The sequence below is a fragment of the Bombus flavifrons genome, chromosome 5 (genome assembly GCF_040668555.2).
Source record: "Bombus flavifrons isolate JBK064 chromosome 5, iyBomFlav1_principal, whole genome shotgun sequence".
Taxonomy (NCBI): domain Eukaryota; kingdom Metazoa; phylum Arthropoda; class Insecta; order Hymenoptera; family Apidae; genus Bombus; species Bombus flavifrons.
Window position 1 is genome coordinate 7,569,875 of NC_138446.1, and position 27,570 is coordinate 7,597,444.

General features: G+C 31.2%; 4 protein-coding genes across 6 annotated transcripts; 2 read left to right on the forward strand and 2 right to left on the reverse strand.

Moving 5' to 3' along the window:
- Window positions 1-26: 26 nt before the first annotated feature.
- Dp1 (satellite-binding protein 1 Dp1) lies at window positions 27-10,575 on the reverse strand. 3 transcript variants are annotated; one of them, XM_069114021.1, is made up of 23 exons: window positions 10,515-10,575; window positions 10,342-10,410; window positions 9,133-9,335; window positions 8,840-9,055; window positions 8,552-8,758; window positions 8,242-8,457; window positions 7,975-8,158; window positions 7,583-7,897; window positions 7,387-7,496; window positions 7,150-7,306; window positions 4,196-4,371; window positions 3,968-4,099; window positions 3,743-3,889; window positions 3,588-3,683; window positions 3,310-3,444; window positions 2,998-3,216; window positions 2,790-2,925; window positions 2,550-2,701; window positions 2,338-2,466; window positions 2,146-2,256; window positions 1,888-2,085; window positions 1,551-1,769; window positions 27-1,164 (listed from the first exon to the last, which is right to left on the reverse strand). In XM_069114021.1, exons 3-23 carry the CDS (start codon window positions 9,292-9,294, stop codon window positions 943-945), a joined length of 3,639 nt encoding a protein of 1,212 aa, XP_068970122.1. In that variant the 5' UTR covers window positions 9,295-9,335; window positions 10,342-10,410; window positions 10,515-10,575; the 3' UTR covers window positions 27-942. The 3 variants fall into 3 exon arrangements, with proteins under 3 accessions (XP_068970122.1, XP_068970120.1, XP_068970121.1); XM_069114019.1 differs by having other exon boundaries at window positions 3,525-3,683; XM_069114020.1 differs by having other exon boundaries at window positions 3,525-3,683; window positions 10,527-10,548.
- Window positions 10,576-11,067: 492 nt separating this feature from the next.
- On the forward strand, window positions 11,068-14,493 carry Gk1 (Glycerol kinase 1). Its single transcript, XM_069114026.1, has 9 exons — window positions 11,068-11,532; window positions 11,922-12,180; window positions 12,292-12,515; window positions 12,624-12,830; window positions 12,917-13,027; window positions 13,105-13,358; window positions 13,445-13,650; window positions 13,745-13,876; window positions 13,954-14,493. Exons 1-9 carry the CDS (start codon window positions 11,458-11,460, stop codon window positions 14,037-14,039), a joined length of 1,554 nt encoding a protein of 517 aa, XP_068970127.1. The 5' UTR covers window positions 11,068-11,457; the 3' UTR covers window positions 14,040-14,493.
- Window positions 14,494-14,539: 46 nt separating this feature from the next.
- LOC138180297 (putative leucine-rich repeat-containing protein DDB_G0290503) lies at window positions 14,540-20,395 on the reverse strand. The gene is made up of 15 exons (XM_069114025.1): window positions 20,285-20,395; window positions 18,231-18,342; window positions 18,073-18,171; window positions 17,606-17,784; window positions 17,189-17,352; window positions 16,940-17,112; window positions 16,800-16,860; window positions 16,603-16,729; window positions 16,272-16,414; window positions 16,088-16,199; window positions 15,735-16,016; window positions 15,202-15,663; window positions 15,081-15,131; window positions 14,911-15,009; window positions 14,540-14,825 (listed from the first exon to the last, which is right to left on the reverse strand). Exons 2-15 carry the CDS (start codon window positions 18,325-18,327, stop codon window positions 14,706-14,708), a joined length of 2,169 nt encoding a protein of 722 aa, XP_068970126.1. The 5' UTR covers window positions 18,328-18,342; window positions 20,285-20,395; the 3' UTR covers window positions 14,540-14,705.
- A 136-nt stretch (window positions 20,396-20,531) lies between these two features.
- Window positions 20,532-27,476, forward strand: Nos (Nitric oxide synthase). Its single transcript, XM_069113916.1, has 24 exons — window positions 20,532-20,769; window positions 22,004-22,140; window positions 22,254-22,416; window positions 22,911-23,002; window positions 23,063-23,204; window positions 23,277-23,416; window positions 23,495-23,669; window positions 23,739-23,840; window positions 23,910-24,104; window positions 24,177-24,419; window positions 24,518-24,622; window positions 24,691-24,758; window positions 24,833-24,976; window positions 25,040-25,214; window positions 25,290-25,419; window positions 25,475-25,553; window positions 25,622-25,815; window positions 25,894-26,063; window positions 26,154-26,364; window positions 26,445-26,532; window positions 26,618-26,742; window positions 26,805-26,950; window positions 27,034-27,225; window positions 27,291-27,476. Exons 1-24 carry the CDS (start codon window positions 20,662-20,664, stop codon window positions 27,396-27,398), a joined length of 3,432 nt encoding a protein of 1,143 aa, XP_068970017.1. The 5' UTR covers window positions 20,532-20,661; the 3' UTR covers window positions 27,399-27,476.
- Window positions 27,477-27,570: the final 94 nt, after the last annotated feature.

Below are 27,570 nucleotides of genomic sequence, written 5' to 3' on the forward strand. Positions count from 1 at the left end.
ATCGCTTGCATTATAAATATTCATGATTCTTTTCTTTTAATGACGCCAATGATCTCGTGTCTCGTCTTTGATGACTGCACAAGAGCAGTACAAAAATAGCAAGGCCTTCTAAAGATTATGTTCCCCAATGCACATTAAATCCAGCATTTAATAATATACATGACCATATTTATCTTTTGTTGGCAGATTCATTCGCTTTATAGCGCAGTGAAATTTGACGAGTATAAAGCGATCTTATTAATTATACTAGCTATAAAAAAGCAGGAAATTATACTAGGAACGTTTTCCTTAGAAAGACCTTAAAGTTTCACATTTCGCAAAAAATTTGTGTAGACTCTAATATTATTATAATGTGGTTCAAAAACAGTTCCACTTAAGTCCAACATAACAAAAAAATGCAATTTATATGTACAAAAAATATAAATAAATTAACAAAACATGCTTGGTTAAACGCAAACGCATTTAACCACGCAATCCATACGGATAGAGACAATCTGAGATATATATAATATACATAAAAAATTAGTTCCTACGAAGCCACAGTCTTAAGTACAACATATCTGTACCTGAAAGGCATATCAGCAGCAATAAAAGTTATGAAGAAATTGGATATTTCTGTGACAAATGAAATTACGCGCAATTTGCGTCTGACTGTATGTGTGAATATTTCTAACATGGCAATCAACCTAAAATCATGCGTTACAGTTACAGATACATAGGTAATTAGTATATGAACTGTAAATATAAACACCATCGTCAAACGTTATGTAGTAAACCAGTATCAGAGTCCAATAGAGTGGCCAGGTCGTATGCAGCAACATCAGTAATGGAACAGGGAACCACCTAGCACTAATGTATGTACCCTTCTGTATGGTTTGTCAGAGGAAAGTTACCATATAATGTTATCTCATATGTTTCATTGATTTTTACACTATTTAAGTATTAACGTTTCACACCCCAAGGACCATCAGGATTAGTTACAGGTACGTGAGAATATCCGGCAAATTGCGGAAATTCTTCAACGCTAGCGGTGTTCGGAGCACTTTGTTGTTGCTGCTCCCAAGGTCCTCCTTTCACTACAAACCCGGAATTTCCAGAATTCCTTTCGTCGCGTTGAGGTGAACGTAAATTTTCGCGGTACTCATTTTCTATAACGTCTTGAATCTGAAATTTAATAAATATTATATAAAGAGAATCTTTTTATCATAATTTATAAAAATTTGTATATACAGGGTAGTTGGTAACTGGTGGTACAAACGGAAAGGGGGTGATTCTACGCGAAAAAAGAAGTGGAAAATATAGAATAAAAATTTTTCGTTTGAGGCTTTGTTTTCGAGAAAATCGACTTTGAATTTTCGCTCGGTACGCGTGCGGTACGTTATAACGGATCTCACTGTAGATCGTTGTCTCGATGGAAAAATTAAAAAAAAAAAAAAATTTTTTTTTAATTTTTATTCTATATTTTCGACTTCTTTTTTCACGTAGAATCACCCCCTTTCCGCTTGTACCACCAGTTACCAACCACCCTGTATGGTCCGTAGTGAACTTACATATTCTTCTTCTAAATTCAATAAACGATCTTTTGCATCAGCTACATTTTCTTCCGTACCCACAATTGTTACAATATTGGGATCAGGATCGGTTTTCCTTGGAAATTTAATATCAACTTTAAACTCATCCATTATTTTACGGATATTCCTCCCTTTCGAACCGATTAAACGCGAATGCACAGCAGCATTTATATGCACTTCTTCTTTCGTCAAGTCATTCTAAATTATACGAAAAAAAGTAGTTTTCATTAATAATCATTATATACAAAAAGTGATATTTTAATAAAAAATATTGATTTAAAAAGAAAATGATATTTTAGACAAATAATATACTTACTAATTCGTTAACAATTTTCATGATATCGTCTCTTGCGGTGCAAGCATTTTTTTCATAACCAGTGATTGTAATGATATGTTCTTCTGGATCACCTTTACGTGGAAAATTAATTTGAACATCATGATCACTACGTATTTTATTAATCACGGCCCCTTTTCGTCCAATTATCTTTGGATGATATTCTGGATCAACTTCAATCTAAAATAAAATGCGTTGTTTTATTTTAAAATGTTTATTTATAAATATAAGCAAACGTACCTTTAATTCGAACGATTTCAAAGCTCTATCTTGACGTTCAGCTTCCAAAGCTTTACACTTATCGAGTATAGCTTGTTTTGCATTTTCAACACACGGTGGTGTTCCAGAAATCTAAATAGAATATAATATTAGTCTAATATTAAACAGTACATTGATGTTACACTTTGATATTAAACATTATATCGCATATACCTTAATATAATCAAGTTTTTCCTCCGCTGGAGATAACATGATATGAACATCATATGTATTCATTAGTTCCCGCACATCACGACCCTTTTGACCTATTATAGAGCGATGAAGATCAAACGGCACTTCCACCTAAAAATAATATTATAATTTATGCAACTTTTCGTCATTTGTCAAATTATTTGATATGTAAATTCATCGATAAAAGTACTAACTTCTATCGTAATTGGTACTAGATCAAGCAACGCTTGTTTAGCAGCAGCTACATTTTCTGGTTGCCCAGTAATGCGAATAACATCACACGCTGAAACAGTTTCGGGAACTTCACCATTCTCACCGTTCATTTGTTCTGCTACACGTTGTTCATCTAAAATATGAATATTCCAATCAAAAGCTTGTAACTCTAAACTGGTAACATTCCTGTAACCCTTTTAAAGGAAATTTTTTATACCAACCATATGTATCCCGATCAGGGAATTTTATTTGTACATCATACTCAGATGTAATCATCTGCACTTTACGTCCCTTTGCTCCCATAACTGTACGATGATGTTTTTGAGGTATTATGCATTCTTCTGTTACCATTGATTCCTAGGAAACAACACACATAATTTATGTATAAAATAATTACGAAATTAAAAGAAACAAGAAGACAAAACTTACCAATTCTTGTACAATTTCACGCATTCGTTGCTTCGCTGCTTCTATACATTCATGCGATCCTTTTAAAATTACTCGATCACTATCGACACCAGCTCTCGGAAATGAAATTTGTACTCCTCCACATTCATCTGCAATACGATGTAATACGCCTCCTCTCCGAGCAACAAAATGTCTATGGTGCTTCGGATCAATGCGAATTTCACCTTCAGTAATATTATCCTATAAAACAGATGAAACATAAACAATAATTTGATCCAGATAATGAAGAATAATTTTAAGTTAAAGCGAATTTTAAAATAATTAAAGACTTACGATTTCGCTAATTGTAGCTTCTAGTTCAGCTTTAGCTTTTTCAACAGCCTCTTTCTTTCCCATAATCGTAATTATTTCCTTATCCTGATCTGCTTCCGTTGGAAATATTATACGTGCCCCTGTGGATTCTCTTATCTAGAATAAATAAAGCCTGATAAATTATAATTAATATATAATTATGTAATATAAGATATGCAATAAGTTAGCTCACAAACCTTTTTAATATTGGCACCATTCTTTCCAATAAGGAATTTATGATGTTGTACTTTGGCACGTACTTCAGCTGAATAACTGGACAATTGTTTTTCATTTGTAAGCTCAAGCAACTGTTGTTTTGCCTTCTCAACATCTTCTTTAGGCCCCCTAATAGTTACCTATAAAGAACACAGCTAGATTAATGTTTAGTGTTAATAATTTAAATTAAACTCTTTACCTTATCACTCCGACTCTCTGCTGTAGGAAATTTAATTGCAACACCACCACAATCTTCCATAATAGAGTGAATTAATTTTCCACCAGTACCAATAAGAGAATTGTAAAACTTTGGTGGAATTACTATTTCATCCATAATAATATTGGCCTAATGTAAAACATTTACTCAATGCAATCACACAATTAACAACTTAATATTTTTGTAATATAACGATATAAACATTACCAATTCATTTTGTATTTTTTGAATCATTTCTTTAGCTTTTTCTACATTCTCTTTCTTGCCAGTGATGGTTATAACATCGCTTTTCTCACCTTCGGCAGGTAACTCGATTTTAGTTTGTGTTTCTTCTCTGATCTAAATTATAAATACGGACAATTATTTTATTTATAATTTATGTTTCAAAATAATAATTACGTATGCATGATTAAGATAAGATATTTGAATACCAACTTTACGAATGTTGACTCCACCTTTTCCAATGACAAACTTATGGAACTGCTTGAAAATAGGTACCTCTAAGACATAATTATGTTCATTGAGTTCTTTTACTAATTTCATTAAATATTTATGGCACTTATCTACATCCTCTTTAGGCCCTCTAATTTTTACTATATCTCCTTTTTCACCTATAAATAAACAATTTGTTTAATTATTTCTTTTAAGTCTTTCTATATTTTCTGTTTTATAAGTATAATGTAATATCGTGGTCGAGGGGCCTAGGGGGTGTCGTGCAAATTATAAATAAGCGGTTGCTGAGCATGTGCGTGGTGGGGCTAAGACAAAAGACAAGGGGTTGCTAAGGGACGATAAACGAATTAACAGGAGTATGAGTTGAGAAGCCAGAGAGTGCGGGTTGCGTTGTCGAGATAGTGTTGTTAGCATTGTTGAGAGAAAGTTGAATCTGTGTTGACGAAAGTTGTTAATTAATTATCTAGTTGTCTTAATTATAATACGTTGTTACGATTAGTTCATGTTAAATAACCATTGTTTTCTGTTTAATTAACATCTGTTTAATCTATTTATTATTAATAAACTAATTATAATAGTTTACAATACTACATATGGGGGCTCGTGCCAGGATTAAACAAGACAGAAAACGAAACGTTTAACAGAACTATCCGTGTAGTAATTGTAAAATTGTGTTGAAACTGAGTTGAATCACTATCTATAATAACATCAACAAGCGGTGAAGGGTCAATGGACCAGCGAGACATAGGAAGCGCACAGGGAGCTGAGCGCGATCGAGATGAAAAGGAAAATCTCGAGAAATTGAAAGCGAAAGAGTTGAGAGCGCGCCTCGCTAATTTGGGGTTGAAGACGACGGGAAGAAAAATCGAACTACGCGCACGACTGTAGGCGGCCATGGAAAGTAACGATACATCGTTGGAGGAAGAAGGTGACGACGAAGGTGAGAACGAAGATGATAAAAAAGATGTGAGAGAATGCAAGAGAGGCACGCAAGCGGTGCACCAGGACTGTGATGATCGCTATCAAGAGACATATGTTGGTTCGACATTGAGCTTCAAAGACGTTGAAGGCGCGTTAGAGTCGTTTAGTAGTGATAAAAGCGAAAATGTCGAGCGATGGTTCGAGTCGTTCGAGGAAATCGCAAGCACGTGCATATGGTCGGTAGGACAGAAGGCAATTTACGCGAGAAGACTGCTGAAAGTATCAGCGAAAATATTTGCGAGCTTCGAGTGCCATGCCAGGATTTGGCATGAGCTGAAGAGAGGACTGATTAAAGAATTTTCTAAAAAGATGAATAGTCGACAAGTGCATTAGAAACTTAGAGAAACCAAAAAGAGAAGTGATGAAGCATGCTTGGCTTATATGTACCGTATGCTTGAAATAGTTAACCATGCCGATATGGAAGAGGAGGCAAAAGTGGATTACATTATAGACGGAATAGTAGACGAAGAAAGCAACATATCTACACTGTACGGTGCTACGTCCATCACAGAGTTAAGGAAAAGGTTACTCATGTACGAGGAACAGAAGTGTCGCAGAGCAAAGTCGACTGCGAAGCCGGCCAAAATCGACAATGAGAAGCTCAGTCAATCTGGAGATGTAGTGAAGAAGACAAGATGTTATAATTGCGGTGACGAAGAACGCGTGTGTGCAGAATGTTCGAATAAGTCGAGAGGACCTAAGTGCTTTAAGTGTAGAGGGTACGGACACATCGCATCGAAGTGAGACAACCTGAGCGAGTCCTATAAAGTTGTTTCTAGTGCGTGGCGATTGTTACAGACGAAGCGTGGTAAAGACGTTAAGATCGGAAATTTCGAATTGAGCGCGCTGATAGACACCGGTAGCGAATTAACTTTAATGCGAGCGGATCAGTATGTGAAAATTGGAGCGCCCAGATTAGGTCAGAAAATTGTTGAATTCCGCGGTATCGGTCCCGAAAGAAATTGTACACTTAGAGAATTCTCGACTAATGTTCTGATAGACGATGAGCCGTACGTTATAACAATACATATAGTTTCAGACACCGTCTGAATAGTCGAACAATCAAGGCATAACGCGAGTTCTAAAGAGCGAATGAAAAGCGAGAATGAGACAGCTACGAGAAAATTTGAGGTAGTGCGAAAACGAGCTGTCAATCTGATCTCTTGTTGGCGAAAGGCGTTTAACAAGAGACATGAGACATTAGTGGGACATTGTTGAAGTTGATGCGAGCGTAATTAGCGATGATGAGCACATCTGAGAGCAAATGTGTGTCAGGTATGGCCGAATGTAGTATCGTGGACGAGGAGCCTGGGGGGTGTCGTGCGAATTATAAACAAGCGGTTGCTGAACATGTGCGTGGTGGGGCTAAGACAAGAGATATGAGGCTAAGATAAAAGACAAGGGGTTGCTGAGGGACGATAAACGAATTAACAGGAGTATGAGTTGAGAAGCCAGAGAGTGCGGATTGCGTTGTCGAGATAGTGTCGTTAGCGTTGTTGAGAAAGATTTGAATCTGTGTTGACGAAAGTTGTTAATTAATTATTTAGTTGTCTTAATTATAATACGTTGTTACGATTAGTTCATGTTAAATAACCATTGTTTTCTGTTTAATTAAAATCTGTTTAATCCAATTATTATTAATAAACTAATTATAATAGTTTACGATACTACAATAATATTACTACCCCTAAAATTATAACTTTTATATAAAATATACAGAACTTGAAGATAGGATTCCTTTTACTATAACTTTTTAATAACTTTTAGATTAGTGGTCTTATATTTAAAACAACGAAAATATGCTACAATAGAAAATGATAAATATGACCTACACTCTAAATATGCATACTGAGCTCTTATTGGCTAAATGCCAACAAGAGCCGAGGTCTTTCAAATGTTTGTACCTGGCATAAATCCGAGTTCTAGTTATTGCATACATATATCACGCTACATACCTGGACCAGGAATAGTGATCTGTACTTGATTGAACTTATCTCTAATTTCTTTAATATTATCTCCCTTATTTCCAATAATACTAGGGTAATAACGATGATCTATTATTACATCTTTCTCTTTTTCATTCTCCAATTTTTTTACCATTTCTACTAAGTCCTGTAACAAATCGGAAATATTATAACACAAAAAATTTAAATTATGTGTTATTCATAGAACATAAAAGAAGTATTACAAACCGTTTGAGCTTGGAGCACACCAGCAAGATTTCCTTCAATACGAATTACGTTACTACCATCATTCTCAGAGATATTAATTACAACACCTGTTCCTTCTTTTACTCGGTTTACTATAAAAAATGTATTTAAAAAATAGAAAAAAATAACTAAAATTTTAATACAAAATATGTCACATAACAAATTTCAAAGAACTTACCATTACATCCATTCTTTCCAATAATATGTTTATAAAATCTAGGATCAACATTTAATTCTGTAAAAGTGAGCTTAGACATAAGATCACTAGCCATCACTTGAAGTTCATTTTGTGCTTTTTCTACTTCTTCAGGAGGACCTTCGATTTTGATTTTATCTTCTTTTCCAGTGAACTCTACATTCACTTTTGGCATTTCTTGCGTAATACGTTTAATATTAACTCCTTTCCTTCCTATTATATATTTATGAATCCAAACGGGTGCTTTCACCACAGCTGTACGAACACTATTCGCTTTTTCATATACTTTATTTAGTGCTATAACATTCGGTTAAGAAATGGATTAAAATAAAACAATATTATAATTATTTAAAGGATCATAAGCTCCAAATTACCTTGACCAAGCTTTTCCTGAGGTCCACGAAGAGTAATAGTTCCTGTAGGAGAATCTGGTGCAGGCATTTCTACACTCACACCAGTTACTTGCAGTATCTCTGCTATTGTACTACCACGTGGACCAATGACGTATTTGTGCTGAGATTTTGGAACTTCAACTGATACTATTGCACATCTCTTTTCCTAAATCAGAAATGCGGGTTTAATTCTGAAATACATATAGACCAATTTCTGCTTAATAATAATTTTTATCTAATCATCCATACCATATCTCTATAAATGGCTTCAATTTTTTGTTTTGCTGCTAAAACACCTTCTTTTTCACCAGCAATGGTGATTTCATCTTCTTGAACAGAAGCAGGGGGAATATTAATTCGAGCACCAGTGTCTGCCATCATGGCACTGAGATTCTCATTATGTGCACCATGTATAAATGGATGATATATTTTTGGCACAGATATTCTTTCAAATGCTTTTCTTGACTAATGAAAAAACCATTGTTATACAAAATAATATAACCATATTATTTTTTCACTACAATTTAAATATAATGTAATTAAAATATAGTACTCTTACCTGTTCATCTGAAATCACTCTAATTTCATGCTCAGCCTTTTCTATTCCTTCTTTAGTTCCTGTAATAGTTATTGTATCTGACTGATCTTGCACAGATGGAACATTTATCTTTGTTGCAGTTGTTTTTTCTAGATCTTTTAGACGCTGCCCCTGTTTTCCAAGAATCCAACGATGATGATCCTTAGGAATGCTAATCTGTTTGCTTGCCTGCAGTTATCAAGTAAAAATTTCAAGTTTTTACAAATTGCTATTCTAATTCTAGTATTACATTTATTTATAATATGTAACCTGCGTCTGAAATGTTGTTAAAATTCGACGCTTGGCTTCCAACACTTGATTTTGTTTACCAGTTATTAGGAATGTTAAAGACTGATCTTTTGATGTAGCTATTTCAATGATTGTATTTGTCTCTTTCATTATTGTTTTACATGTACGTATAGATTCACGTTCTCCAAATTTGTCACTATGATCAAATTTGCGTTCCTCTCCAGGTACACGAAACATCTAAACAACAAAATAGTAGCAATGAAATATACAACTATAAAGGAAGTATACATGTGTTACAACTAAATAATTTGTACCTGTGTAATAGTTATACGTCCAAGTTGTAAATTATTATTTATAGAGAAAATATTTAATTTTCCTGAACTTGAACTGGCTGACTCAGGAAGAACTGGGAATGTCTCATCATAGGTAGGTGGCTCATAGGCCGTTCCCTCTTCCATTACTGACTGCTGCTGCATGTTGGGGTTGTCCTGTTTCGTGCCAAGTCCTTACAGTAGCACTGTAATCAATAATTATTAATATATTTCTTAGATTACACATAAAATAACAAGCAATTTATTGAATAATACTTTAATTTTTAAATCTGAAATACATAAATTAAATTGCACTCAATTCAGAACAAAAGACAGGAAATCACTTAATCTAATTCATTATCAAATTTATTTACAATATTTGTTAACACTTTACATTTATATTATATGAAATCACATACAATGGATTGGGAATCATAGTTGTGTAAGTTGAGATTTTAAGAATTTGGATTCAATAGTATATTTCAATTCTCAAAAATATAATAGTAATATAGTATAATTACTAAATGCAGAATTTTTCATGACTTACACCACTATGATCCTCAGCTCTCCATATATGTATGTATAATTTCATCACTTAAACTGATCATTTGATAACATTAAACAAATATATAAAGTGTAAATATAAATGAAAAAGAAAATGACGGAAAGAGTATGAAAAAAATATAACATATATATTATTACAGGAATTTGGACGTCGAAAAATTTCTTTGTAAAATTCCCTTTTAATATCGTCTTTTAACATAGATTCTTGCTTAATGATTTCGCGGCTGACAAATGTAGTAAGAATTGGCAGACAGAGATAGAAATTCGTGACGATTAATATATTAAACGGGAAATGGGAAAACGGATTTAAGTTAAATGCCAGCATGTCAATGACCACGGAGTAGTTGAGCTAGTGACCACCATATGGAATGAAGTATTCACTTGACACGTCACAAGATCGCTAACCTTTTCGAAATGAATGCATGCACGTTACATAGATCAAAAATAATGTTTGCGTATTTCTACATCGAAATAAGAAATAGGTAATCTAAGGCTGTCGTTATATTCAGATAGAAAAAGACGGGAAGAGGAAAAAGATGAAAATACATAGAGAGAAAATGAGAGAGAGAGAGAGAGAGAGAGAGAGAGAGAGAGACAGAGAGTTTCGTATGGGCAGTCACGACATATCACGAAATACATAATACTTACTCTACCGTAATAAAGAAATCCGGCCAAGTAATAAACGTGTATTACGAAGCCAGTTTATTAGTGATTTGCCTGAAACATTTGGAAATTCACGGATATTAGACACTGAGATGACCACTTAATCTAATTTAATTATCATTGGGCAAGTAATTGTCCACTACTCTCACGAAACGTACGTCTTTCCTTACCGGTAACGCAAAGTGAAATGCGATAAATAGGTACTAGCTGGCTTGCAGAAAGTTACTATAATGCAGAGATGTCAAGCAGCATTCTCATTGCAAACCTTAGAATACAAATAACGCTAGTAAAGTTGTATTCCACAAAAAAATGTTTACACTTTTACACCTCTTTTTACGTAAAAACTACGTATCGATACTTAAAATAAATGAAAGAATTTACTTGTTAGGAATTCTGAAGAATAAATACATTCGTGTTTTCATGCACAATACCAAATGTTTAATTTTTATAATGATGAAGTAAAAACTTTTTGTTGTCTAATTATTGTATATGCAATGGAATTAAAAATAAAAAAATGAGTAAGAATATATTGATAGAAAATGTAATCACTAACAATGATTACATTTTAGTACATATATACATATATTTTTTTACCAGCATTTTATATTTAAATTTTGTGAAAAAAATGTGAATATTCATAATTTTTATATTATTCTATAGCTATTATATTATATGTATATTCCTATACATATTACCTTTACGTAAAAAGGAAAAAAAATGACACCACGTGGAGTCAATTTTTAAATTTATTTCTCTCATATTTAACAAACTTACGAAATAAGCGATATATTAAAATATTTCATTAATTTTTTTCTTTATTATTCACAGACTATAATGTTGTAAAAAATTAGTGTACTGTTTACTATAAAATAGATTCGAAATGCGATCAATGAAGAAACATGCGGTAAAGAAAATGAATAAGTAATTCGTTTAATTTTACTAGCAATGTACATTGTTATCGTTGATTAAGTTTTATATTTCATGCGTATCATTATGTAACATGATAGAATAAAGGTTGAACATAGGTCATTCTGTGAATATTATATATGCTTAAATATTTTTCCCAATAACGAACTTCAAGTGAAAAAAAGAAGGAAGAATATGCCTGAAAACATCAATCGCACGGGTCCATTCATAGGAGCAATTGACGAAGGGACGAGTAGCGCTAGATTCTTAGTAAGTAAACTTCATTTGTGTTTAAATTCAAACAATGAAAACAACTGACAGCCAACTGAGATTTCTGAATGGAATTTGAACTCATACAGACTGTGTTCATCGGTTGTTTCTCCACAATATTTACTTTACGATATGTTGTACTATTTTAAACTGAACGATAGTTTCCTATTTAACAATATTCCACATTAAGATTTTTATTTTAATTTCTGTTAGGTCTTTTTATGAATTTGTAAGTTAAAATTTATAAGCTGCTTTGATCGTTGTTTCATTAAATTTTTATTTATAATTATATAAAATTTGTTGTAGCTTTATTTTATGATAAGTAGTAGAGTATATGTAGAAAAATTATGTATAATACAGAAAGCATAGTGCAATGTATTTTTTTTTAGGTGTTTGATGTCTTACGTAGGAAAGTAATAGCATCACACCAAATTGAAATTAAACAAAAATATCCACAAGAAGGATGGGTGGAACAAGATCCAAAAGAAATCTTAAAAGCTGTTATAGAATGTATCAAAAAGACTATAGAAAAATTAAAAGATATCGGTATGAGCGCATCAGATATTAAAGCAATTGGGATCACCAATCAACGAGAAACTACTTTAATGTGGGATAAAAATACAGGAGAACCATTACACAATGCAATAGGTAAAGTATGTGGTTTATTATTAAGATATTTTTGTATTCATAGCGTATATATTTAAACATATATTATACACATGTAAGAGTATTAAAATAAAATTAATATTATTTTTATAGTATGGCTAGATATTAGAACTACCACAACTTTAGAAGGTATATTAGACAGTGTACCTAACAAAACAAGAAACAAAAATTATTTGAAACCTATTTGTGGCCTTCCAATGTCACCATACTTTAGTGCTCTCAAAATACGTTGGCTTATTGATAATGTACCATCTGTTAAACATGCAGTTGATGAAGAAAGATGTGCTTTTGGAACAATTGACACATGGCTTATGTGGGTATGTCCATTTATTTATTTTTATTCATATATTATTACATAATATCACAATAATTGATTTACTCATAATTTATTTTTGAATGAAATAAATCGTATTTGTATCATATAGAATCTCACTAAAGGTCAGTTACATATAACTGATGTTTCAAATGCATCTCGTACAATGTTAATGAATATTGAATCATTAAAATGGGATCCTCTGTTATGTCAATTTTTTGGAATTCCACAACACATTCTGCCTGAAATACGATCTAGTGCTGAAGTATATGGAATAGTTTCTAATCCAGAAGTTCTTGCTGGTGTACCTATAGCAGGGGTAAATATTTAAAATAATATATCCAGCTATTAATTTTGTTTCAAATTTGATTGATTAAATTAACATACTTTACCCTTGCATGTAAGTGTGTAGGTGATCAACAAGGAGCACTTCTTGGTCAATTATGCTTAAGGCCTGGGCAAGCAAAGGCTACTTATGGAACTGGTTGTTTCTTACTTTACAATACTGGAAATGTTGTATGTATTTATTTCTGTCAATCAATATATTGTGTAATATACGTTTTACTGAAAACTAATTCATTTTATCACTTTAGAAAGTAGATTCGACTCAGGGTCTTATAACAACTATTGCATATAAGATGGGTAAAGAACCAGCAATTTATGCATTGGAAGGCTCAGTAGCTATAGGTGGGGCAGCTTTAACATGGTTACGTGATAATATACAACTATTCGCTAATATTACACAGTCTCAAGACATGGCAGAAAGTGTGAGAAATTCTGGAGACGTATATTTTGTACCTGCATTTTCTGGTTTATACGCACCATATTGGCAACAAGATGCACGAGGGTAAGTAAACCGTAATAATAATATTTCAGAAGATCGCTACTCCTGTTTTTTGATATTGCAAATTACAAGATGCGTACATTTTCTAGAGTGATTTGCGGCATCACTGAAGATACGCAACAATATCATATCGTCCGGGCAGCATTAGAAGCTGTCTGTTTTCAGACGAGAGATATTTTAGAAGCGATGATTAAAGATTCCGGAACGAAACTAACAACTTTACAAGTTGATGGTGGAATGACAGTAAATAATTTGCTTATGCAACTACAAGCTGATCTAACAGGAATAAATGTTGGTATGTAACATTTTTCATTGATATCACCTTTACCTGCAATGAACATATATATTTCACTTATATTTTAATAATAACATTTTAATAATGTATATAGTGAGACCCAATATGGTAGAAACAACAGCATTAGGAGCAGCTATATTAGCTGGTATTGGAGTAGGTATTGTTGATATCAACGATGTAGACGCGTCACAAGTTACAACATTTTCACCAGAAGTTGGAGATGATGGTAATAACTCTTTTGAATAAAAGAATAGAATGCAAAAGAGAATAAGTTAATAATAATTTCATATATTTATATTTCAGAAAGAGATTTAAGGTATTCTAAGTGGAAAATGGCTGTCGAAAGATCTATGAAATGGGATTGTTCTACCACTTTAATAAACAATTAAAATAAGATAGTATTACTGTAAATAATAAGAAGGATAATACAAAATTTAGTGATATTTAAATCAAAGAGTACATAAAAAGTAAATACTATCTTGTTCGAATCAGGATACATGTATATAGATTTGATTAAATATTGCGGAATGTTTAAATCTAATATGCTACATCGTTTAAATATGGACACAACAATCTGGAAGATAATAGAAATGGAGGGTCCAATATTAAAGTTATATATATCTTGTTCCAGATTCGAAATATATATATATATATATTACGTATGTAAAATAGCCAAAATTATACATAAGTTGTGTGTTCATCGATGAAGTATTATGTATATTTTGTTAACGAATATATTGCTTGAATGTATTATTATTATTTGTTATTGAAAAAACTTTTCTTTTGTGAATAATTGTTATGTGTTTATATATTTTTAACCATATCTGTAACTTACAAATAAAGTGTATACTTATACAACTTATATATCTGCATAATTTAACTACTACAAATTGATTAGTAATAAATTAACATACTTGTAATTATATTGAGAAAATACATTTTAAGCGATTACGAAAAAACATATTGTTGAAATTTGAAATAATACATTTTGTAATAATTCTGAATGTAATAATAATATATATGTAATAATCCTAATGATAATATTATAAAAAATTTTATTTTTTAGAAATCTTTCCAAGAGTTCCATATTGAAGATTTTTTGTAGTTCCATATTGCCGTAATCCAGTGCCACGAGTTTTAAATATTCTTTTTTTCACCATCGAATTATTTTTATCCTATTTGTATAAAATAATATCTTAATTTTATTAATCAGATATAAAATATATGAAATTTCAAAGAAAACTTATCTGAAAATATTACTTCATTTTTTTTCTCCTGCTGTTTCTTTATTTTTATATTTGATTGCGTTATATTTTTATCTTGAGAGAAATTAGAATAGTTTTCTGTATATTCAACAATCTATAAAAATAGTATTATTTTTGCTTTATCTTGTATTATTAAAAAAAGTAATACTAAACAATAAATTTCACCTTTGTTGGAGAATTTAACTGGAATCGAAGTTTCCTATTTTGTGACAATACCTATAATTATATAAATTCAATATAAATTCATTTATACACACTAAGTTAACATGTTATATGTATAACTTACAGTTTGTGATTCATTGTTAACTTCTATATCACTAAAGTTATATATATCTTGTTGCAGATCCGACATTTCGTTTTTATCTTTAGATGTAGCTTTCGACCTATCTATATTTTCCTGGTCTTGAAATTTCATTTCACGAACTTGACTTGTTTGCGTTTGGCTTTCTATTTCTTTAATTCTTGTTTCAATTACATTATCGTTAGATTCTACTAGTGGTTGCATTCTTGCTCCCAAGTTTTCTTGCAGTTTGTTACGATTTGCTATTGTACATTGATCAGAATTTGTTTGTTTATTTTGATTATCTTTGTTCATTTTGTTTAAAGCTTCATTTAATTTTAAAAAGGCGCAATGTTGTGTAGTTACTGTTTTCGTCATTTCTGTTAATTTAACATCATATTTTTGTTTTAAGGATGTTGTTTCTGCCTCGTGTTTTTCTTTTAATAAGTTATAAGCGTGCTCCAGTTCCTATATGCAAGAAATGAATTTGAGTGACTATTTGTAAATTTACAATTTTTAATTATTCCTTAAAATTATACCTGTATTTTTGAATGCTTCTCTAAAATCATTCGTTCTTTTTCTCTTTCTAAGAATTCAACTTTTCTATTCAATTCTACTATCTTATATTCGTTATCGCGTTTCATAATATCCAAAGACTGCTCAAGATTTAAATTACGAGCTTGTGTCTCCTTTAATTCATTTTCTACATTTATGAAATCATTTTGCACGTTACGGTATTTATTGTCAATTATCTCAAGATCTTGAGCTAAACTAGATTCTAATTCTTGTCTTGTATTTAAATTTTCTTGTAATTTCTCGACCTATTGTGAGGTGTAGAATGTATTTATTATATATAAAAGAATATTTAAAGGAAATCATAAGATCACTATACTTCTTCTGTTCTCAATTGCAATTGTTTTGATAGTTCTCCTTCCTTTCCGAATGACGTTTCATATTTTGAACTTAATTCTGTGTTGCGATAAAGCAAATCCCCGATTTTATTTCTGTCGCAAAACCAATAAAGTAATAGAGTTTAAAATATGTATTTAATTAATCTAAATTCACAAAACGCCTACTTGTATGTAGAGATCTCCTCCTGCAATTTTACAATTTTATCGTCTTTTTCAGCTAATGCGGTACTTAGGTCTTGTTTTTCTTCCGTAATCTTCTGTAATTGCACTTGCAGTTCTTGATTCATCGACGTGAGATTTTCTTGCTTCTGGAATCATAATCGCTTACAATATTTCACACGTTTATTACATCTATGATAACAATGGTGATAAAACAAGTAAAATATTTTCCTTCCTTCGGAGGAGACAAGATTGTACACGTCTTTCTACTCAAAATAGGAAAATTAAAGTAAAAAGGAAGAAAAATGTAGAGATAAAAAATATTGATATTTCTGACCTTCATTAATTCTAATTTTTCTTCTGCATGAACATTGTGCAAATAATTTTTTTCTGAAATCGATTTATCCTTCATATCTTCAAATTGTTTTTTCAATTCGGTCTCAGCAATCATCATTCCATGTATCCTAATAATGAATTCGACAAAAGTTGATCATTACGTATATAATAAGTCATTCATAAATTTTTCTTAAGTACCTTTTTTCTTGATCCTTTAGTTTGTTTTCAATTGTACTAACAATATTTCTCTGTGCATCATCTATACAAAAACATATTAACCAAAATTAAAACAAATATATTTAAACAAAGTTTCTAATGAAATTTACGTATCTATGTACCTTTCAATTTCATAGTACTTAATTCCTGTTGTAGCTTCTTCACCGTTGACTGTTGTGTAATAATGACGTCGTTATATAACTTTGATAAATTATCCTTGTGCTGCTGAAACCCCTTCAGGCTCTCCGATATTTCATCATAATAATTAGTAATTGATTCCCAATCGCTGTTCAATCTAGACATTAATACTTCTATAGCAATCATTCTTTAACTGCAAGGAATGTATAAATAATCTATGACAAATATGTTACTGTTGCAAAATGTCCTCTTTAGCTCGCAGCTCGGCCTCATGAGATGCAGAAAGTGAAGATATAGTTTCTTCAGCACTCTGCAGCTTCTTCTGCAACTTCTGAATCTTCCGTTCTTCAATTCCATACATTCGCCTCATTTCTTCCGTGATGGAATTTTCTTGTGTCTGTTTATTTAACATTTGTTCAATAATCAAACTTTATTCGATACTTTTCAATAATGACTTTTTAGTAGAATAAAAGACAATAGAACAATTTTGAAAGTAATATCGCTCGTTTAATAAGTCTCCATCGTTTTATAATATTTTTAGATTATAAACTTGTTTTCTTTTTGAATTTTGCATGTTGTTCCATTGTCTTTAAATGCTTGATATAGATGCATGAATAAAGAATGGACGATAGAACAAAAATTGTAATCACTACTGTTTGGGGCAATGCTGTTCGAACACCCGTAAGTTTGTACCACTGTCCTATTAAGGTATTGACGAATTTTCCGCTTGGAGATGTTTTCTGAATCTTTTCGAGGCTCTCCTTATGAGGTGACGGAATCTTTCGCTTTGTGCATTCTAAGTGCAATTTCACGTCTTTTTTAAAAGACCCTGCGGTAAAACATTTCATACATTTAGTATTTAGCTAAAATGATTTATGTTACTTTTATATAATATTATGAATAGATCACGGATAATCGTGCAAATTTATATTTTTATAAATTACGCTAAACGAATAGAGCTTAAACAAAGACTTGGTTCATCTATTAAAAATTACAACGAGTACTCTACTTTGGACATTTTACATATATCATGTATTCTGTATATCTTCGTACCTTTATATTTCGTATAAATGCATGAAAGTCTAACTATAAATTTATTATAATGAAAATATTATACCGCTACTTTGAGGAGTTTTCGGATGTCTATTCGGGCTATTTTGAGGAGTAGAGTGAATCCTACGTTTAACTTCCGACAGTATATCTTTCCTTTCAGATCCTACAAAACAATTACAACTTCACTTATTGTTCACAAGTCGAAATGTAAGTAAAGCTTACCAGCATCTCGTGGCGTTCTTTGTAAATTTTTTGGAGTTATGTTGCAAGATGCGAATTCAAATCTGCGATTATCTTCCTCTTGCTGCATCTTTTGCATTTATTGCGATCGTGACTGAATTAGAACGTAAACAAAAATTAATTGACAATGTGACAAACTTTACGTATTAACAATAGAATTCCTGTAATAATGATATTATATAAATATCATTAAATCAAAATAATTATATTATATAAAATTGTTTGTCTATATGGAGATAAATATTTCTATCAAAAAATATTTTTCCGCAAAGATTATTATTTGATAGTAAAAGATATGACAAATTTTTTCTAAAAATAGATATGAAATAACAAACGGTAGTAGAAACGGCCCTATAAGTAGGCTGATTAATTTCGGACTTTACTACGTAAGTAAGTACAAGCACTATCGATATCCTGTGCATTAAACTTTAATCGATATTACATGAAATACTAACATCTTTTAATAACAATAAAGTAAAACATTATATGTATACATGTAATTTGATCGTGTTTTCTGGAGCAAGAAAAATTATTTAAGAACACACTCTTTAAAAATAATCTTTTCTTTATTTGCAGAGTTTAAATAGTAAACGTAAATGCAAAAATTATTTTGACTTTTAGGTCTATGATAAAATATGTACTATTATATTCGCAAAAAAATGTTAATTTTTATGTAATTGAACAATACAAAAATTAACATTCGTAATTTTATTAATTAATGTTATACATTTTTACCATTTATATTTTCTTCTAAATGCATAAAGTTAATAAACTCTGAAAATACACGAAATTCAAGTAATAAACAATTTAAATATCAAAGCTAACAAATATGCATATACTGTTTCCTTATTCTTCATTTATACCTCTTATATCATTTATTTCAACATCTCAATAGTAAGTAAAAGTTCCCCGTCTTTCTATTTTTATATTCATTATAATTCTGTTCAATTAGTTACTGAACGCACGTGTTACAGTCGGTAGATATATCAATAAAAATTTTATGATATACGAGATTAATCATCGACCATTCAAATGGGTAACCATGCGTTAAATCGAATGCGCATCTTTATGGTCCATGTAACAATAGCCTCTTAATAATCGACCACGTGTCAGGACTAAACCTTGTCAGTTAACAAGGGAGAGTCTATACTAGAAGTTCTTTAATAATGTATATCTAATATTGTAGCATTAGTCATTAATGTATTAGATAACAATAACTTTTCAACAACTTCTTGAAATTGGTTTTTTAAAATGAGTCTCTGATGTTAGCTATATGTAAAATAAATAGATATGTCAAAAGAAGGAAGATACTTGCGACTCCCTAGATTATTTAGAATATTTCCTAGAAATATTATTTCCGTCTCTTACTATTAGTCAATAAATCATTCCTGTATATATATTTTTTTCATATCGTTTATTTTGACTAAATAATCTCTTCCTTGCAAAGTGATCACATTTGAAGTATAAGAAGAAAAATGAGGAAAGTCCATTTTTCGTGATTTTCCATTTTATAAGACATTTTTGTTTGTGAGAACTGGGACTGTGGAACTATCACATCATCAATGATTATAATGTTCAAAATATCTCTACAACATAGCTCATTAAAGATTTAATACATTTGTTAAAAAGAGGGAATATGCATTCTTTAGCGGAACAAAACATAGATAAAAATAAATATTAATCTTTCACTAATCATTTTTTTCATTCATTAAATTTTGTTCTTTTTCTAGTATTCTAACTAAAATATTACAATTCAATTTTTTCAATAAAGATATTTTGCGATATTTCTTGTTTTCTCTTTTACTTCCCTTACCCTTCATTTCATCCTAACCTGTGGTCAATGACTAGGGCAGTATTATAACTCATATACAATACCTATCATTTAAAACATTCTTACTTATAGCATACATATCATACATATCATTATACCAACAGATAAAGCTAAATTTCAAAACAAGTCCAATATATTATAAAATAACTGTTTTATAAATATACATAGTAGAAAAATATTGAGAACTAAAATATTGACTACTTACTCATTCATACATATCATTACATCAATAGATAAAGTTAAATTTCAAGACATTTCTGATATATTATAAGATAATTTCTCATAAACGTAACAGAAAAATGTTTGAGGCTGAAATATTGAAAAAGAAATGTATTACATCAGAGTGTTTGCTGAAACATATTGGCGCGGTAAATCAATGGCGCAGCTCCATAGCGCATGTGAGATTTCACGGAGTCTGAGGTACTGCTGATTGGAAGGGGCTAAATATCTCTCCCTTCTCACGGGGATGCTCGCGTAAGGAAGTCAAGCCAGTATACGTGCCGCGGCAGTCTAATATACAGCGGAGCGGTGACAGGTGAGTCAGGGGCACTTTTTGTCAAGCAAAAAAATCATAACGTCGAGATGAAGGAACACGAGACAACGGGTGCTTGTCAGAAGAAACCGACGAAACTGCGTAACCTCATCTACAAAACCGAGGCTTTTGACTCCCTGCATGCTGGAAATGCGGAGGTACATATAACGAAAGAGACATTTTACAAGCATAAATAATTTTTATTTCTGTTTTCTCCTTTTCATTCCCTTCTGCTTCTTTAATTTTTTATTTGCGTGTTTTGTAGGTTACTTTCTTTTATGTATCTATCTTGGGGAATTTTTTATTTGGAAATTTCGGGCTATATTTGACGTTGGAAATTGCACAGTAGCGAATAGTGTGAGAGTTCAAATGAGACTGCGAGTGTGGGCGAATTTGTAACAGAGCGAGTCAATACTATCGAAAAACGAGAGTTTGGTGGTCCACTAGTTGCGCGGATATATGTATACTTACATTCGTTCATAAGTACTAGAACACTTACAGGAGAATAAGGAAAACTCTGACAGACCATTAGTAATCTATTAATCCTCGTTTAGAACTTCGTTAAACTGTAACGAATTCATACTTTTTTGACTTCAAGTTTCATATAATAAATTTAAATGGTATCTTTATTTATATTTATCATATGTCTTAGTTACTGTTTTAGTTACTATTTAGATGTTCATATTACTAGGTTTTTGATTATATTATAATTATATTAATAACAGTTATATGTAATATTATAGACATATATGTATATTTAGAATTATTATTATAATTAATATTATATACATATATAATTGGAGATGATTTCATAAGTTATTTTTTTAGCTATTAGATTCATCAAAATTCTTTCTATGTGTTTTAGACCATTAATTGTATAGATAGCAAAAATAAAATTTTTACGAATAGTTTTCTTCTACAATCTCTCCATAATTTTCTCTCTACAATCTTTTTATGTGTTTTAGGTAATAATGTTATTCTATACAAATACAAAATTCTGACCGATTAATTATTTCTTTAACAATCTAGATAAATTATTACAGTGTACAAAATTAGCAAATGTCCTAATATTTATGAACCGAAGTATATGTAATGTAATTATGCTGCTCAAAACAGTCGGGAGATTGAGTTTTGAAATAATTGAAATAAATGAAACAATATTTTTCTCGGAGATCCAATTTATATGAAACTGGTAAATAACTGATTAAAGATTAAACTGATTTGAATATACAATGCGATTAGTGTAATAATAATCTGATTTAGACGTGAAGTTGTTATTTTAATTAATAATACTCTTTTTTTACTACTTATAACGACCTAAGTAAACGATTAAAAAAATTCCTAATTTTTGGAAAAAATTTAATAATTACTTAATTTTGTTATTTTCTTCAGAAAACATTGTGCTCTGGTCAAGTGTGTCTCGGTAGCGTTATGCAACTACCGATTCATGGAACAGAAGCCCGTTCGAGAGAAGAGACCCTTGTGCATGCAAAAGATTTTCTCGAACAATATTTTTCTTCCATCAGAAGGTACAATGCATTCAAAACATGTTTTATATTTCTATGATATTTTATAGCATATTTTATACGATGACATTTATGATATTCAAGTTGTTAAGTAATATTTTTCCTTTAAAAAATAGATTAAACAGCGAAGCACATCGTATTCGTTGGGAAAGCGTGCAAAAGGAAGTTATGGCTACTAGCACTTATCAATTAACTGAAACTGAATTAGTTTTCGGAGCGAAACTAGCGTGGCGTAATGCCACAAGATGCATCGGTCGTATTCAATGGTCTAAATTGCAAGTACGTGACAATATGTGTCAATATGTCCTAATCAATCAAAACTTATATTTGAAGAATTAAAGATATAGTCAGTATAAGTTTAGGAAACTTCTTCTATCAAATCAAGATCGTTTCTACTAATAGCTGAATATATAATAATTAACGATATAGAACCTGGGAGTAAATAGAGAATTACAACTAGATATCGGATTTTTACGTATTTATGGAAAATTTAAAGGTACAAAAATATACAAAATACGCATAATTTATAAAGTTAAAAATAAGTAAAAATATATCAAAATGCGTAAACTATCCAAAATATTTGAATAGTTATAGTATTTAATGAATTAAATAGTCGTCTATTCAGAATCCGTTTTTCAATTATATCCATAAAAATATGAATGTGCATCCTCTCTACATTATCCAATTTGTTTCAATTCACGGATAAAATTAATAACAGACTAGAATGATATTCCACGAATTCCCATATATATGTAGATATTCATTTATCATAGGTGTTTGATTGCCGTTACGTTACGACTACCAGCGGCATGTTTGAAGCTTTGTGCAATCACATTAAGTACAGTACGAACAAAGGAAACATTAGGTAATTCAATTGAAAAAATTTTCTATGGAATACGTACTATTTATTTTTTATTATTTTTAGGTCTGCAATAACTATATTTCCGCAACGTACAGATGGAAAACACGATTATAGAGTGTGGAATCAACAATTAATAAGTTATGCGGGATATAAAAATCCAGACGGTACCATAATTGGTGATCCTGCAAACGTTGAGTTCACCGAAGTAAGCTGATTAATTCCAATTGTCTTTTCTATTTATAATTTAAAACTATCAGTCAACTTACTGTTTTTACAGCTATGCATGAAACTAGGTTGGAGAAGTGCACGCACTCGTTTCGACATATTGCCGTTGGTATTGTCAGCAAACGGCCATGATCCGGATTATTTCGATATTCCAAGCGAACTTGTTCTTGAAGTACCTCTTAGTCATCCAACGTAAATATTTTTGTTTGTTTTTAATGTATTTTTGTAAAATTTATTAATGTCAAATAATTTTTACTTGTTCTATTCTAGATACGATTGGTTTGAGAAATTAGAATTAAAATGGTTCGCAGTTCCTGCCGTATCTGGAATGGTATTCGATTGCGGAGGTTTGGAGTTTACAGCCGCACCATTCAATGGATGGTACATGAGCACTGAAATTGGGTCGAGGGATTTATGCGATGTTCAACGATATAATTTACTAGAAGTAAATATTTTACGGAATTTTAATATTCATTCTTCTAGAGAAATGTGCTAAAATAAATTTTATTTTTAGACAATTGCAACTCATATGGGATTAGATACAAGAACATCCACTTCATTATGGAAAGACAAAGCCATGATAGAAGCTAATGTTGCTGTTTTGTATAGTTTTCAAGTATGTATATATAAATTATAGATAATAATATTCATCATTTTTTATAAAAATTAATAATAAATCTTTTAGATGAAAAATGTGACAATCGTGGATCACCATACCGCTTCGGAATCTTTCATGAAACATTATGAAAATGAAATGCGATTAAGAAATGGATGTCCAGCCGATTGGCTCTGGATCGTACCACCGATATCAGGATCAGCTACGCCTGTGTTTCATCAGGAGATGGCCCTGTATTATTTGAAGCCATCGTATGATGCTCAGGTTTTTATTGGATAAGTTATTTAGCACATCTCTATTATATATTTATTATATTTCTTTACTGTAAAATAATAGGAACCTGCTTGGAAGACACATGTTTGGAAAAAGGGTCGAGATAAAAAATCAACATCTAAAAAGCCAAGGCGAAAGTTTCATTTTAAGCAAATTGCAAGAGCAGTAAAATTTACGTCTAAGTTATTTGGAAGAGCTTTATCTCGAAGAATAAAAGCTACAGTATTATTTGCTACGGAAACTGGCACCTCACAGATGTACGCTGAGAAACTTAGCGAATTATTAGGACATGCTTTTCACTCCCAGGTATTCATTATTTAATTAAATATCACAAAACTTTCAGTTTCAGTAAGTTCATTTTAAAGAAATAACACTTGAAAAATACTTAAAGCTATCAATTTTAGGTACTCTGTATGTCGGATTATGATATCAGTAATATAGAACACGAAGCTTTATTACTGGTTATAACATCCACCTTTGGGAACGGTGATCCCCCAGAAAATGGCGAAGTAAATTTATATCTTTTGTATAAAAAAATTAAAACAAATTATGGTTTCATATATATTTTATCTTCTAGGCTTTCGCACAAAATTTGTACGCAATGAAAATGAATGAAACGTACATTAATAGTGGCAATAAGATAAGGTATTTATACATTTAAAATAATAAAATGATGAAATTCTTAAATTGAATCCCAATGATTTATACCGTAATTTCAGCCTAGCGAGCTCAAAATCGTTCATTAAAGCAAATAGTCAGACAGAAGTAAGCAATTCAAAGAAACTAGATAGACTGGATTCACTTCGTGGTTCTACCACAGATTCTCAAACGGAAGACACTTTTGGTCCTTTGAGCAACGTCAGGTATAGATATTTATTTAAAATTAATTCATAAATGTGAAACGAAGCTTATATTCCCTTTCATAGATTTGCTGTTTTCGCATTGGGATCATCAGCATATCCAAACTTTTGCGCGTTTGGTCGCTATGTGGATAACTTGTTAGGCGAATTAGGCGGAGAACGACTGTTGAAATTGGCACAAGGAGATGAAATGTGTGGACAGGAACAAACGTTTCGGAAATGGGCAGCCGATACGTTTGCTGTTTGTATCTTATTACTATAATCTTTTATATATTATTATGCAGTAATTTTTAAGCATTCCTCATAATAATTCCAGGTTGCGTGTGAAACTTTCTGCTTAGATGACGATGATACTTTACTTGAAGTTGCTTTATCTTTAGGCTCAGAAGCTTTGTCGGCAGCTACTGTTCGGTTTGTAGAAGCTGAACCACAACTAATTGGAAAAGGTATGTTATCTATAACTGTTTATAAATTATAAATTTTATAATTGTAATATTTCAGCTTTAAGCAAATGTCACAATAGAAACGTGACTACTTGTAATATGTTCCGAAAAACAAATTTAAGCGGTGATTCATCGAGGTAATGATATATTTTAAATAATAATTTTATAATTATACAATGAACTTTGACTTTACGATCTTGTATAGTGGAACTACATTACTTCTGGAACTCGATGATATAGCAGGTATGGAAATACAATATAAGCCTGGTGATCATTTGGGAGTTTTCGCATGTAATAGATCAGAATTGGTAGAAGCAATTTTGGAACGAGTACAAACTCCCTTTGATCCAAATACACCGATTGAATTGCAAATACAGAAGCAATCCCACACACCGAATGGTTAGCATTAACATTATTGAAAATATTAAGTCTCGTTATTGTTCAGTAGCAATAAATTTCTTTTTCTTTGTTACATAGGAATCGTGAAAACGTGGATGGCACATGATAGGTATCTTCCTAATTCCTTGAGAATATTACTGAAAAGATTTTTAGATATCACGATACCACCAACACCAAACCTTCTTAGATACTTTGCATCGATTGCTACAAATCCAAAAGAACAAGCTCAACTCAACCTTTTAGCTTCTGTAAATATTATATTAATCTTCAATTTGAAAAAATTTAATTACCAAAAGCATGAAAAAATCTGGAAAATCTTTTCTTTTTTTTAAATATAGGATCCAGCAGCATATGAGGATTGGAGACATTGGAAGTTCCCCAATTTAGTAGAAGTATTAGATGAATTTCCATCCGTGAAACCTTTTGCGCCCTTATTATTACTCCATTTAACTCCTTTACAACCGAGATTTTATAGTATTTCTTCTTCTCCGGATGTACATCAAGGACAAATACATCTTACCGTCGCTGTTGTACAATATAAAACACAAGGTATCTAATTTTACATACAATCCCTGAATTATCTAGAGACCTTATTTTGCTTAAAAATATAATTATTTGTAAAAAATTAGGCGGTTCTGGGCCAGTTCATTATGGAGTTTGTTCTAATTATCTACGTGAAATATCAGATGGAGAACCTTTATATGTATTTGTACGTAGGTAAGTTTGTATTTGTAAAAGCAATATTTATTAATATAATTTTGGCAGATGTAGTAAAATATGATATATTTCTTTTTACATTTAGTGCACCTAATTTTTATATGCCAATTGAACCAAAAGCGCCAATGATACTAGTCGGTCCGGGAACTGGAATTGCTCCCTTCCGTGGTTTCTGGCATCATCGCCTCGCACAAATGAAATATCAACCAGGTATCATAGTTTATGACATATTATAATATTCTTAAAGTAAATACGGAATAAAAAATTTGTAGATCTTGAGTACGGAAATGTCTGGTTATTTTTTGGTTGTCGTCAAAGAAGCTTAGATCTGTACAGACAAGAAAAGGAAGAAATGGTAAAGGTTGGCGTTTTAGATAAGGTTTTCTTAGCTCTTTCGCGAGAACCTGGATTGAAAAAGGTTGCAATTTAAAATGTTTTTTAAACAATTTGTAACATTACTTTGTAGTATTTGAAATATTATAGTTATATTAATTTTAACAGACATACGTACAAGATTTAATTCAAGCAGAAGCTTCACAAATTTATGATATGTTGGTGTCCGAAGGAGGTCATTTTTATGTTTGTGGCGATTGTACAATGGCAGAAGATGTTTATCAAACTTTGAAACATATTATACAGACTCATGGTGAAATGACTGATAAACAGGTCGAGGCGTATATGTTATCATTACGCGTAAGCCATATCACAATTTTATTACTAAATATTCGATTTCAATTACTTATATAATTGTTTTTTAGGATGAAAATCGTTATCACGAAGACATATTTGGTATTACTTTAAGAACAGCAGAAGTACATAATCGATCGAGGGAAACAGCAAGAAATAGAATGGCTGCAGAGCCTTAAATCTTATTGTGATGTACATGTAACCTTGAAAAATTTTCAACAATTTTGTAGATAGTTTTCAATTATGCATATCATGCATTCTTATGCAAAAACTAAATGGAAAAATATTGAGATGTCCTTATTCTCTAACATGTCGTACCATTACATAATTTACTATAGTTTTATGATAATT

Bases quoted from the DNA above. Each gene is read 5' to 3' on its own strand.
- Dp1 (XM_069114019.1), bottom strand. From the start codon at position 9,294: ATGCAGCAGCAGTCAGTAATGGAAGAGGGAACGGCCTATGAGCCACCT. The intron at 3,684-3,742 runs GTAAAGAGTTTA...TGTTCTTTATAG, and splicing joins CAGAGAGTCGGAGTGATAAG to GTAACTATTAGGGGGCCTAA. The intron at 1,770-1,887 runs GTAAGTATATTA...CGTATAATTTAG, and splicing joins TGAAAATTGTTAACGAATTA to AATGACTTGACGAAAGAAGA.
- Gk1 (XM_069114026.1), top strand. From the start codon at position 11,458: ATGCCTGAAAACATCAATCGCACGGGTCCATTCATAGGAGCAATTGAC. The intron at 13,028-13,104 runs GTATGTATTTAT...TTATCACTTTAG, and splicing joins TTTACAATACTGGAAATGTT to AAAGTAGATTCGACTCAGGG. The intron at 13,359-13,444 runs GTAAGTAAACCG...TACATTTTCTAG, and splicing joins TGGCAACAAGATGCACGAGG to AGTGATTTGCGGCATCACTG.
- Nos (XM_069113916.1), top strand. From the start codon at position 20,662: ATGAAGGAACACGAGACAACGGGTGCTTGTCAGAAGAAACCGACGAAA. The intron at 24,105-24,176 runs GTTTTTATTGGA...GTAAAATAATAG, and splicing joins AGCCATCGTATGATGCTCAG to GAACCTGCTTGGAAGACACA. The intron at 24,977-25,039 runs GTATAGATATTT...TCCCTTTCATAG, and splicing joins GGTCCTTTGAGCAACGTCAG to ATTTGCTGTTTTCGCATTGG.
- LOC138180297 (XM_069114025.1), bottom strand. From the start codon at position 18,327: ATGCAAAAGATGCAGCAAGAGGAAGATAATCGCAGATTTGAATTCGCA. The intron at 17,113-17,188 runs GTAACATATTTG...ATTAATGTCTAG, and splicing joins AAAGAGGACATTTTGCAACA to ATTGAACAGCGATTGGGAAT. The intron at 16,730-16,799 runs GTACTTAAGAAA...ATTCATTATTAG, and splicing joins CTAAAGGATCAAGAAAAAAG to GATACATGGAATGATGATTG.